Genomic DNA, 13,926 nt, shown 5'->3' with positions numbered 1-13,926 from the left:
GCAGATGTAAGAGAGAGGCAGTGACCCTTCTGCCCCTAAGGCCAGGACACCCCAGCCCTGCAGGCAGCACAGAGTTAACTACCCACCCGCTCTGAGAAGCACAAAGGTACATCACTGCAACATGCCTAACATTTACATTGCCTCTCTCTGCTCATTAAACAGGTTTTGGTTAAATAATGAACAAACTGTATTACAGACTCCGATGAGAATTCCAAAATTATAAATCAACTGGGAAAGCCCAAAGGGGCAGACAGACAGGGAGGGGGGAGAAGGATAATATTGACTAATATAAAGGGCGCAGCTTGACAGTGGATATTCCTGCCACACCTGATCAAACACACTCCGTGGGGGGAGGGGAAAGAGAGCAAGAGAGGGGAGATGGGACAAGACAGCCTGAAATTTGCATCCGGAAAAGATTAAAACGGATTCTTTGGGGATACAGAAAATACATAATATATATTACTATAAATGCAAAACTGTACTAAAAGCTAACTCAAATGTCAAAGATTACAGTTTGAATAAATTTAAATATAAAAGCCATGTGCTTCCTTGAGTTAATGAGAGAGACATAAAAGGACAAACTGGGCCAGAAGCTGAACAGAGCCTTATGCTGCCTTTGCTGGGTAATGGGTCCAAAGCACAGCAGTGACTACAGAGACTTCCCTTCACAGCTCTGAGACCTGAGAAAAAGCTGGCAAATCCATCACTTCTGTAGCCTACATTTTCCTCCTTTATAAACTTAGATATGATTCACATGCTATAAAATTATCCTTTTCAAGTATACAATTCAGTGATTTCTTGTATATTCACAAAGTTGTGCAACCATCACTACTATCTAATTCTAGAACATTTTCATTACCCCAAAAAGGAACCCTGTAGCCATTAGCAGTCACTCTCCATACCGCCTCCCTGCCCCTGGTAACCACACATCTGTTTTAACTCCTTCAGAATAATCTAAAAGGAGTCCTGAGAGGACTTCAAGACCAAATGAGGGACAGCAGTCAAGTCTCTCTCACTGGTGGTAAGCTAAAGCTTTATCCAAAGTAACAGTATGCAAACTTTGCTCTTGGACACCCTTTTTCTTCCAAGAGCAACCCTCTTTTCAAATTTGGTATTATTAGAATATCTTATTACTCTAAATGCTATAGACCTTGTAGTCATCATACAGTTTGGGCAAATACTGACTGTAAATGTGGTCCAATGACATACATCTGTGAGAAAAACTAGTATGGACTTAGCCAACCTTACTGGAGAAAAGGACTTATTTCCTTCACAATAATGAGATAATATTCCTGGAGGAGTAGTGTAGGTAGTACTTACATACTACCTACAAAAAATCATTTTGGTTTACTGACAATGTCCAATGAACCATCCATTTCCAACAGTGATAGTCTTACCAATCAAGCCAGCAGAAAGCCTAGAAAAATGCAAACAGAAACCCTTTGCAAAAAAGGACCATGTCCAAGTCAGTTTCATGAGAAACTGGGTAGAAGTCCTAGAATTCCTGCTATCCCTCCTCCAATCTCAGTGGTACACCTTAACTGGTCATCTAACACAAGCACATTCCCTTCAGTTTTCTCTCCAAGTTAAAAACCCTTTCCCAGCCTCCTACCATTAATAAGCTTCCAGGAAAGCAGTCCTCCTGACACTGCCAATCAGAAAAATCTGTTTGTTTCCGTAAAAGAAACAAGAAATTAGTCATGGGTTGCAGAGTCCAGGACCACAGGGACAGCTGACCCATAAACCTGCTCCTGGGAGCCAGCAATGTGTGTGGGGTCAGAAGCAATACGAAGACCATAAATGCTCTATTTTAGGTCTACTCTGTCATTTTCTCAGGCAGGTAATATGCTAAAAACCAAGAACAATGTAGCAACCTTGGCAGGCACCATTTCAAGATATGCCACAGCTGTTGGCCTTGGAAAACACTACTACCTTCCCTCTCACTCCAGGGGAAAGCTTAGCAACACCCAGAGATGTTCCTACCACCAATGAGAGAACTGGCTCCTGAACACACTCTGGTTTTACTAGTTCCAAGAGCAGATAATCTGGCTGGATTTCTGACCCAAGGACATAAGGAAATCAGGCGTCAGACTCAACTTTGATAGCTCTTAAATAGTCTACAATTCCTAGACTGCATCATTCACCACAGGTATGGTCTCTGAGGTAAAATCTTGGGACATGTTAGCATGAAGAAAATAAGCATGGGATCTGGATTCAATAGCAGGCAGGAAATGTGGCTCTGTCAGGATAGCAGCACCACCTCAGCTCCTCAAGGTTTGCAGAGTGACCAAAAGGCCTACAAGGCCAGGGTGATCTCAGTCATTTTAGGGTATTCCTAGTCACTTATAACAACAATCCTTCACTGTGTATAAGATGTTTACCAAGTGTTTCCAATTATATTAACTTGTTTGATCCTCTTAATATCTCTTAAGAAGACAGTACTCTGAATTCAAAACCAAACAAAAAGAACTGTAAATCTCCATTCATTATATTTCCTTTCTAATTGGGATATGTAAGCTTTATCTGTAAAATTAAAAAAAAAAATTTGTGCAAGTAGCCAACATTCTAAAGCAGTCAAGTACCAGTCGGTACAGGCCATAAAATAAAAACATGCCACCTAGTAGCAGCATTTGCCCTGCTAACTAGTCAACAATTGCCTCCTCTATACTTGATCCTTCTTAGCTAACATTTTCAAAGCTGTTTCAACTGAGTGAAATTTGCTCCTTTAAAGAAAATATGGTTGGGAGGCCAAGGTGGGCAGATCACTTGAGGTCAGAAGTTCGACACCAGCCTGGCCAACACGGTGAAACATCATCTCTACTAAAAATACAAAAATTAGCTAGGCATAGTGGCACACGCCTATAATCCCAGTTACTCAGGAGGCTGAGGCAGAAGACTTGCTTGAACCCAAGAAGCAGAAGTTGCAGTGAGCTGAGATCGCGCCACTGCACAAAAAGAAAATATGGGCTGGGCATGGTGGCTCACATCTGTAATCCTAGCACTTTAGGAGGCCAAGGCAAGTGGATCATCTGAGGTCAGAAGTCTGAGACCAGCCTGGCCAACATGGTGAAACTCCGTCTCTAGTAAAAATACAAAAATTAGCCGGGTGTGGTGGTGCACGTCTGTAATCCCAGCTACTTGGGAGGCTGAGGCATGAAAATCGCTTGAATCTGGGAAACGGAAGTTGCAGTTGCAGTGAGCCGAGATCACACGACTGCACTCCAGCCTAGGCAACAGAGAGACACACTGTTTAAAAAAAAAAAGAAAGAAAGAAAGAAAATATGTAGGGCACTCTTAGATAACTTTAGCCCATGTTTAGGAAAGTAAAAAATAATTTTTCTCCAGATCTTCTCCCATATTTCTAATGAAAAGAAGAAATTTTCTTATTGTTTGTTTAATTTGCAGAAGCCTAAACACTATCCAATTGCAGTCTGATGTATGTCACTAGCCAAAAGCATTCCAGGGTTATACACTGCAGGAGCCCTTTATGGTCAACAAAGGAACATAGCTCTGAGGCTTTCCCTTTCAGTCTGTATCTACATTCCCTTGGTTTTGACACTTTCCTCCTTTCCTGCCAGTGTGTGTGTGTGTGTATGTATATACATACACACACACACACACAAACACACAAATATAAGGCACTTAATGTGTACATTCTCTTCTAATCACATGTACAGAAGCAATATAGAGCAAAGAGCCCAAAACCAGGCAACGGAGGCCTGAATTCTAGTTTTGACTCCACCTCTTAGGATTAGTGTGACCTCAGCTAAATCACTTTAAACCCCTCTGGGCTTTAACTTCTTTCACAAAAAGGGGACAATAGCTGCCATGCCTCCCTCACAGGGTTGTATAAAAGTTCAATAAGGTAATAAATGTGAAAATGGCTTTGAAAATTCTAAACATATGAATATATTATATAAGGTTATCGTGATTAGGAAAATAAGGGGCAAACAAAGGGACAAATGATTCTAGAACACATCAAGATTGAAAGATCATGAAGACTGACACCAATGCAATAAACCAAGGATTGGAAAACTGCAGCCATGGGCCAAATCTGGCTTGCAGATTCTTTTTTTAAAGAAAATATAGGCCAGGCACAATGGCTCATTCCTGTAATCCCAGCACTTTGAGAGGCTGAGGCAGTGGATCACCTGAGGCCAGGAGTTTGAGACCAGCCTGGCCAACATGGTGAAACCCCGTCTCTACTAAAAATACAAAAACTAGGCGGGTGTGGTGGCATGCGCCTGTAATTCCAGCTACTTAGGAGGCTGAGGCAGGAGACTGGCTTAAACCCAGGAGGCAGAGGTTGCAGTGAGCTGAGTTCATGACACTGCACTCCAGCCTGGGCAACAGAGACTCTATCTCAAAAAAAAAAAAAAGAAAAAGAAAAAGAAAAAGAAAATACAAGCCAGGCACAGTGGCTCAAGCCTGGAATCCCAACACTTTGAGAGGCCAAGACAGGAGGATTGCTTGAGCTCAGGCATTTGAAACCAGCCTGGGCAACATAGCAAGACCCTGACTCTACAAAACAAACAAAAAGAAAATATATATTGCTCATTCATTTATATATTATCTATGGCTGCTTTTGAGCTACAAAGGCAGAGTTAAGTAGTTGCACAGTTGTGTATGGCCCACAAAGCCTAAATTATTTACTATAAAGTTCTTTATAGAAAAAGTTTGTCTATCCTTTCAATAAATCAAACACATATTTTTTTATCAAGATTAGTAATCCACATACATATGGAGACTTACCTGTTATACTGTTTAAAACCTCCTTTAGATGACCGAAACTATGCAGCAGAGGATCCCGTTCTTCATCCTGTAGAACACATAAAGTCAGTCATTACTGGGCCAAAAGAGGAAAAGGAAAATAAAGGACAGATCAAGGGCTCTTTCTATGAATCCAATCAGAAAATCTTGTAAGTTTTCCTTCTGAGGAAAAAAAATTAGCCATAGTTCATATTTTTCTGTTCCCTAATCTCTTATTTCGTAGAGATACTCTGGGCTTATCCAAAATAGTGAATTCTTAAGTGCTAATCTATACCATCACCCTAACACTCAAGCTACTACAGATTGCCAGGTCCTTTATATGTGTATTATTCTGTCTTCTCTCCCTTTTCATACCCATTATGTCATCATACATATTCATTTCAAAGATATTCCTGATGTCATTCTCACTTTTAAATCAATACATTTTTATGAAAGAACCTGAGAAATTTCCAAATGCACTTACCAACTATGTTCATATAAACTCCCAAGTTGGCAATTTCTAAATTTGTTTTTACAACTGCGCCAAAAATTGTTTTACACAATTCTACAAAAAAAAAATCCTCAAACATATATAACAAAGAAAGCCAACTGTATAACAGGTAAGTTTCTTACTCATCTGATTGGTAAGATATGGCCTACTCTATATATGGAAGTTTGCTGAACCCCCAAGAAGGAGTACCATCACTAAGTCATGTTCTGTGTATCAATAACTACCCTGATTTAAATAAATTTGATAGCTAATTATAGCCCTAAAGAATTAGAAAATAAGGAATCTTTCTGCATACTTTTAGGCATACTAAAGAGGTCCCAAGCACAGGACTAGCTTAAGCTGTTTACAAAAATATTTAGAAGAAGAATGGTGTCATCTTTTGGGTCCCAGAGAAACAAAGACAGCCTATATATCTGATGCTAGTTGGGAAACAAAAAACAAGATATCAAGAACAACTCTGAATTCCTACTATTCTCATTATTACTAGGAATTTGATTACTCTTTTAACCATGCCAACAGATCCCCTACAAAAACTTAGTGACCAGGCTATTTATCCATTTCCCACCTACCAGTGGTGTATGGGTGCTCCATCGGGCATTTCGTTTGATGGCCCCAACCACAATGTTAATCTCCCCTTGAATGATGTAAATATTCTTATCCACCATCTTGGCAAACCTACCAAAACAGTTAAGATAATAGTCTGGTTAATATTTGGTTACCCAAAGCATACCCAAGTTTAAAAATCAGTACCGGATAAGGTTAGAATTGTGATTTAACTTTTCAGTACCAAGATTTTCTTTCTTGGTTGCTTGCTTTTTTTTTTTGAAGCAGAGTTTCACTCTTCTTGCCCAGGCTGGAGTGCAATGGCGCAATCTCGGCTCACAACAACCTCTGCCTCCCGGGTTCAAGCAATTCTCCTGCCTCAGCCTCCTGAGTAGCTGGGATTACAGGCATGCGCCACCATGTCTGGCTAATTTTGTATTTTTTTTAGTAGAGAAGGGGTTTCTCTGTGTTGGTCAGGCTGGTCTCAAGCTCCAGACCTCAGGTAATCCGCCCGCCTGGGCCTCCCAAAGTGCTGGGATTACAGGCGCGTGAGCCACTGTGCCTGGCCAGTACCAAGATTTTCTATACTCATAAAATCTGTTAGCCAGGTGCAGTGGCTCAGGCCTGTGATCCCAGCACTTTGAGAGGCCGAGGCAGGTGGATCACCTGAGGTCAGGAGTTCAAGACCAGCCTGACCAACATGGAGAAACCCCCCCACAACTAAAAACCCAAAAAGTTAGCCAGGCGAGGTGGCGCATGCCTGTAATCTCAGCTACCTGGGAGGCTGAGGTAGGAGAATTGCTTGGACCTGGGAGGCAGAGGTTGTGGTGAGCCAAGATCGTGCCATTGCACTCCAGCCTGGGCAACAAGAGTGAAACTCCACCTCAAAAAAAAAAAAAAAAAATCTGTAATACTAAAATGAGATGAAGTCCATCTTATGAATCCAACTATGTGGCTCTCCTGGGGGTCTTCAGAAGTTCAAGGTAGTTCAAGATACAACTCAAAGCAAGTCAATCCAGAAAATTTTTCAAAGGCACCTCAACAATCCTCAGGAAGCATGTCAAATTCTTCAAAGTCAATTGTTCCCAAAGTCCTATGATGTCTTTAAGTACATAGATACAACTGTAATGTCAGCTTGTTAAAAACAATATTTCTGGCCAGACATGGTGGCTCATGCCTATAATCCTAGCACCTTGGGAGGACGAGGCAGGAAGATTGCTTGAGCCCAGGAATTTAAGACCAGCCTGGGCAGCATATTGAGACACTCTCTCTCGCTTTCTCCTAAATATATAGCCTTCCCTTTGTTCTTTTTTATCTATTCAATAAAAATTAACTTAAATTTAAAGATTCAAGTTAAAGAAAAGAATAAAGGTTGTTGGAAGCATAATGTTGGTTTAGAACCACAGTTGCAATGTCAGCCTAAAGGCTGCATCCAGGCCAGGTGAAGTGGCTCACACCTGCAATCCCAGCACTTTGGGAATCCAAGGCAGGAGAATCAGTTGAGCCCAGGAGTTGAGACCAGCCTGGGCAAACAGTGAGACCCAGTCTCTACCAAAAAAACAAAACTAAAAAATTAGCCAGGCATGGTGGCATACACCTGTAGTCCTAGTTACTGGGGAGGCTGCGGCGGGAGGATCACTTGAGCTCAGGAGTTCGAGGCTGCAGTGAGCTATGATCCCACAACTGCACTCCAGCCTCGGTCACACAGCAAGACACTATCTCTAAAAATATATAAATATAAATATAAATATAAATATAAAATATAAACAAATGACTGCATCCAATCTGCCCAGTCAGCTCCAGAAAACTGGACAGTGACAGTGACAAGACCTTTGAAAAGTTCTGAAAACTCATATTAATTGACAGCAAGAAAGCATTAATATGATATATAAATATAAAATAAAAGGTCTGTGCTAATATACCCAAACTTGTAATCATAATTATAAATTATGCTGTGAAATTATATATTATATATTATTATATATTATTATATAATAATATATATCATATATTATTATATAATAATATATATCATATATTATTATATAATATATATCATATATTATTATATAATAATATATATCATATATTACATAATTATACAAATACATAATAATTATATAATTATTATAATTATAAATTATGCTGTGAAATCAGGGTGCAATCAGAGGATACTTGAGCCTTATCTGTAATGGTTTTGTCTTTTGGGGTTTTTTTGAGACAAGGTCTCACTCTGTCACCCAGGTTGGAGTCCTGTGGCACTATCATGCCTCACTGCAGACTTGAACTCTTGGGCTCAAGCAATCCTCCTGCCTTAGAGTCCTGAGTAGCAGGGACTTCAGGCACACACCACCACACCCAGCTAATTTTTGTATTTTATGTAGAGATGGGGTCTCACTTTGTTGCCCAAACTGGATCTGTAATATTTTAACTTTTTACAAAAAGATCGGGCACTGTGGCTCACGGCTGTAATCCCAGCACTTCAGGAGTGTCAAGGCTGGTAGATCACCTGAGCCCGAGACCAACCTGGCCAACATGGTGAAACCCATCTCCACTCAAAATACAAAAATTGGCCAGGTGTGGTGGAGGGCGCCTGTAATCCCAGCTACTCGGGTGGCTGAGGCAGAAGAATTGCTTGAATCTGGGAGGCAGAGGTTAAAGTGAGCTGAGATCATGCCACTGTATTCCAGCCTGGGCAACAGAGCCACACTCCATCCCAAAAAAAAAAAAAAAAAATTTTTTTTTTTTTTTACAAAGAGAATGTATTACTGTACTATCAATATAATTAAACATTAATAATGATAAGAGGTATATAATTTATGTCCTTGAGGCATTTATACAGTTTAGTGGAATAGATACGAAAACTGAGACACAGCCAGAGATATAGAGAAAGAAATGTACCCAGCAAGTAGCTCAATTTGCATATTTTGCATAAGATGAGGCCCCCCCAGAAAGTGAAAAGCATGAAAACCACCATGATAAAGGAAAAAGAAACTGGTACAAATTTTGTCCAGGGGCCAGGCGCGGTGGCTCACACCTGTAATCCCTAACACTTTGGAAGGCTGAGGTGGGCAGATCGTTTGAGCCCAGGAGTTTGAGACCAGCCTCAGCAACATGGCGAACCTTGTCTCTACAAAAAATACAAAAATTAGCCAGGTGTGGTGGTGCACACTTGTAGTCCCAGTTGCTAGGGAGGCTGAGGTGGGAGGATTGCTTGAGGCTGGCAGATTGAGGCTGCAGTGAGCTGTGTTCGTACCACTGCACTCAAGCCTGGGCAACAGAGTGAGACTCTGTCTTAAAAAAATAATAATAATAACGTGTCCATGCCCACGACACCTCCCCAGTCCACAAGGGAATTCAACACAAGATTTATATTAATGACAATTTAAAAAACTAGGTTAATCTCAGAAGACTATCTGCTTTCCAGATGCTCTAGGAACACAAAAATGTTCTCTTCTGAGAAGTTTCAATGATATGAATGTACAACCACACTCTCTTCTGAGGAGGAGGAGAACTTAGAAATAGAAGAAAGATAAATTCAAAAATGATTTAAAGTATCAGAAGAGAAAAGATTAAATCTCTCCTGGTATTTCCCCTTCCTTAAATTATGTAGGCAAGATGAATATGCTCTAGGTCTCTGGAAGGACTTGTAAGAAAATGCTAAGAGGTTACGGCCTCCAGGGAAAGAAACCGGATGACTATGGAACTGAGTGGTGTAGGAGTGAAAGGAAGACTAACTTTTCTCTGTATATTCTTTTTTACCTCTTGAATTTTGTGTCACAAACATATATTACCTATTAACTACTTTTAAATTTTAATTAACTGATTGACTAAAAATGAATAAGCCCTTTAGAAAAGAAGTAACCACTTTCTAAGACAGCAAAGGTCTAAGCAAAAAATCATTGTAAAAAGAAACATCTAGGGCTGGGCGCAGTGGTTCACGCCTATAATCCCAGCACTTTGGGAGGCTGAGGTGGGCAGATCACCTGAGGTCGGGAGTTCAAGACCAGCCTGGCCAACATGGTGAAACCCCGCCTCAACTAAAAATAGAAAAATTAGCCAGGTGTGGTGACACACACCTGTAATCCCAGCTGCTTGGGAGGCTGAGGCAGGAGAATCACTTGAACCCGGGAGATGGAGGTTACAGTGAGCCGAGATCATGCCACTGTATTCCAACCTGGGCAACAGAGTGAGTCTCTGTCTCAAAAAAAAAAAAAGAAACATCTAGGGAATGAAGAGGAATTATTTTCAAGTACTACGCAGAGCTGCCTAATCTCCTTCTAGGTCTCTGAGTATGTCTCCTCACTCAGGGAATCTCCAAACAGTTGTGCCCTTCAGCTTCAGATGGGAAACTGATGAACCACTTGCTGCCTGGTAGCCAATGGCCAAGAAATCCCTTGTCACAAGGTCATAAAGGCCTGCAGAAACCTCATAAAAGTATAGTAGAAACGAACTTAAGATTTATCTTGTGTCAGAAATAACAAGAGAAATACATTCATTATGTACCCACACAAATGAAAAATTAATAGAAAAAAATAAATAAGAGAGGGAACAACTAAATAAATACCAACTAACACCCTTAGCCAGATAAGCCACTGGCCCAGAGACTCTGAGTAACATGTACCCTTGAAAGCACTGTCCATTTAAAGCTGGATCTAGAACATTCCCCTAGTGCTTTGTGGCAACCCAGTTACCTCAACAGGATCCAAAGAGGAGTCACTGTATCACTTGGCAACTCTGTCTATATCCAAACAAAAGCAGGAGAAAAAGAAACAATAAATTGTATTCTTATTTAATGGAATACCAAAAATATATCCCAGGTTATTTAAATATGAAAAGCAAAACTTGAAATCTCTTAGAAGCTAATATATAAGAATATTTTCTTTTTGATTTTTTTTTTTAGAGATAGGGTCTTGCTATGTTGCCCAGGCTGGACTCAAACTCCTAGGCTCAAGCAATCCTTCCACGTCAGCCTCTTGGGTAGCTGGGACAGCAGATGTGCGCCACAGCACCTGGCTACAGGAGAGTATTTTAATAAACTCAGCATAAGGCAGAAGTACCTAAACAAGAAACAAAAAGCAAAACCTCTTTAAAAAATTGGTGGATTCAACCATGTTAAAATTTAAAATGCCTGTTCAAAAGACAACATGAAAAAGAGGGAAAAGATAAGGCACAAACCAGAAGAAAATATCTGAGGCACATATAACTAATATAAAGGAGTAATATCCAGAGTATACAATAACTGCTACAAAATTGTAAGAACTAGACATATAACCCCTCCCCAAAATTGGCAACAGACATGAATAGGCATTTCACAGAATAGGAAACATAAACAGCAAATAAATATATGAAAAGATTATCAGCTTCATTAATAATCAGGAAAATTACAAAATAAGATTATAATGATATACCACTTTACATTCCTGAAATAGCAAAACACTTTAAATCTGATAATACTTAAAAGGCCAGGTGCTCACGCCTATAATCCAGCATTTTAGGAGGCCGATGCAGGAGGATCACTTGAGCCAAGGAGTTTGAGAACAGCCTGGGCATCATAGCAAAACTCCATCTCTACAAAAAATTTAAAAATTAGTAGGGCATGGTGGCATGTGCCTGTAGTCCCAGCTAACTTGCGAGGCTGAAGTGGGAGGATCACTTGAGCCTAGGAGGTCAAGGCTGCAGTGAGCCATGATCACACCACTGTACTCCAGCCTGGGCAACAGAGTAAGACCCTGTCTCAAAAAAAAAAAAAAATGTTTTTAAGTGGGTAAAAAACGCAGACCAAGTGGCTGGTATGTATCTAAATTAATATGAATTTGAACAACAATTTGGCACTATCTTACAAAGCTAAAGCACTTCATATCCTATATTTCAGCAATTCCACTTCTAGGACTACACCCCAGAGAAGCTCACAAAAAAAAAAATTGAGAATAGTGGCAAGGGGCAGGGAGTGTGGGGGAACTAACAGGGAAGGGCATACGTACATGCAGCCTCAGTTTTGGTGATGTTGTTTTTCAAGCTGGGGGGCAGCCATTGGTGCCCCATATAAGCTACACATATTTTTTGTATAAAATAGCCCCTCAGCTGGGGGCGGTGGCTCACGCTTGTAATCCCAGCACTTTGGGAGGCCAAAGCGGGCAGATTAACTGAGGTCAGGAGTTTGAGACCAGCCTGGGCAGCATGGTGAAATCCCCACTCTACTAAAAATAGAAAAATTAGCTGGGCATGATGGCAGGGGCCTGTAATCCCAGCTACTCAGGAGGCTAAGGCGGGAGGATTGCTTGAACCCAGAAGGTGGAGGTTGCAGTAAGCCAAGATGGCATCACTGGCCTCCAGCCTGGGCAGCAGAGCAAGATGCCGGCTCAAAAAATAATAATAATAAAATAAAATAAAATAAAAGACCCTAAAAAGTTAAAAAGTTCCTTTTCTTTTTTTGAAACTGGGTCTCATTCTGTCGCCCAGGCTGGAGTGCAGTGGTACAATCTTGGCTCACTGCAACATCTGCTTCCCAGGCTCAAGCGATCCTCCCACCTCAGCCTCCCAAGTAGCTGGAACTACAGGCACGAGTCACCATGCCTGGCTAATTTTTCTGTATTTTTTGTAGAGACAATATTTTGCCATGTTGCCCAGGCTGGTCTCAAACTCCAGAGCTCAAAGCAATCTGCCTGCCTCAGCCTCCCAAAATGCTGAGATTATAGGTGTGGGCCACCATGCCCCACCATTCCTACTTTCTAAAGTCATGGTCTTTGCTGCCTCTTTGCCTTTGCATATGAAGTTCCCTTTCTACTCTGAATGTTTTTTCTCACTCTTGTCCACCTGATAAACCCTTACTCATTCCATCCAAAAGTCAATGAGGGAGTCAGAATATCACAGTGGTTCTAAGAACAATCTTACAACCACTTATTTATTTATTTATTTATTTTTCCACTTTTTTTTTTTTTTTTTTGAGACAGCGTTTCCCACTTGTTGCCCAGGCTGGAGTGCAATGGCACAATCTCGGCTCACCATAACCTCTGCCTCCCAGGTTAAAGCGATTCTCCTGCCTCAACCTCCCAGTAGCTGGGATTACATTCATGTGCCACCATGCCTGGCCAATTTTGTATTTTCAGTAGAGACGAGGTTTCTCTGTGTTGGTCAAGCTGGTCTCAAACTTCTGGCCTCAGGTGATCTGCCCGCCTCGGCCTCCCAAAGTGCTGGGATTACAGGTGTGAGCCACTGCACCCGGCCCTTTTTTCCACTTTTTTAGCAGAGTATTTTTAGTAGAGTTGGGGTTTCACCATGTTGGCCAGGCTGGTCTCAAACTCCTGGTCTCAAACTCCTGACCTCAAGTGATCTGCCTGCCTCGGCCTCTCAAAGTGCTGGGATTATAGGCATGAACTACCACGCCCGGCCACCCACAGCATTTTGTACTTATCTCTAAACATATCTTGACTGGGCACAGTGGCTGATGTCTGTGATCCCAGCACTTTGGGATGCTCCCAAGGCGGGAGCATCAGTTGAGCCTAGAAGTTCAAGACCAGCCTAGGCAACATGGCGAGACCCTGTCTCTACAAAACATAATGAAAAATTGGCCAGGTGTGGTGGCGCACACCTGTTGTCCCAGCTACTTGGGAGGCTAAGGCAGGACGATCACTTGAGCCCAGGAGTTCCAGGTTGCCTTGAGCTATGATCGTGCCACTGTACTCCAGCCTGGGTGACAGAGTGGGACTCTGCCTCAAATAAGTAAATGAAAATAAAAATAAACACATCTTATACTAATTTATAATTATTTATTTAGTATATCACCACCATGGGACTATCACGCTCTATCTCAGGGGGAAAGACCATGATTTATTTACCTTTTTATCTCCAAAGCCTGACACATAGTAAGAAAAATGATCAATAAATACTGGATGAACAAATGAAATAACATCAAGACGGACTCTTCAAGAGTGGTACAGCACACATCCACCTCATGAGAAAAATGACTTCATAGAACACAATAACTCTGAGCCACACTGGCAAACCTTTTTTTGATAATCTATATTTGCTTCTCTACCAGAAGTTACAAACCTTCCATACAGGTAAAAAGAACCCACATTTACCTACCAGCCAAATCATACTGCTTCTTTTTTCACGTCTAT

At 41.1% G+C, this 13,926-nt stretch overlaps 1 protein-coding gene across 21 annotated transcripts in view; it reads right to left on the bottom strand.

The window, feature by feature from the left end:
• Positions 1-13,926, bottom strand: part of GBF1 (golgi brefeldin A resistant guanine nucleotide exchange factor 1) — a 135,161-nt gene that overhangs the window by 115,527 nt on the left and 5,708 nt on the right. For 20 of the 21 annotated variants that reach the window (XM_054436766.2, XM_054436773.2, XM_054436776.2 and 17 more), the window contains exons 2-3: positions 5,830-5,935; positions 4,753-4,819 (exon numbers count right to left, since the gene is read on the bottom strand). In XM_054436766.2, the coding sequence (XP_054292741.1) occupies positions 4,753-4,819; positions 5,830-5,925 (163 nt within the window). In that variant the 5' untranslated portion in view covers positions 5,926-5,935. Of the gene's footprint in view, positions 1-4,752; positions 4,820-5,829; positions 5,936-13,926 lie in introns of those variants that run through there. The other variant, XM_063670198.1, reaches the window with a different exon arrangement.

The sequence above is a fragment of the Pongo pygmaeus genome, chromosome 8 (genome assembly GCF_028885625.2).
Source record: "Pongo pygmaeus isolate AG05252 chromosome 8, NHGRI_mPonPyg2-v2.0_pri, whole genome shotgun sequence".
NCBI lineage: Eukaryota > Metazoa > Chordata > Mammalia > Primates > Hominidae > Pongo > Pongo pygmaeus.
Note: the sequence above shows the minus strand (reverse complement) of the source record. Positions and strands in the feature narration are given on the sequence as shown.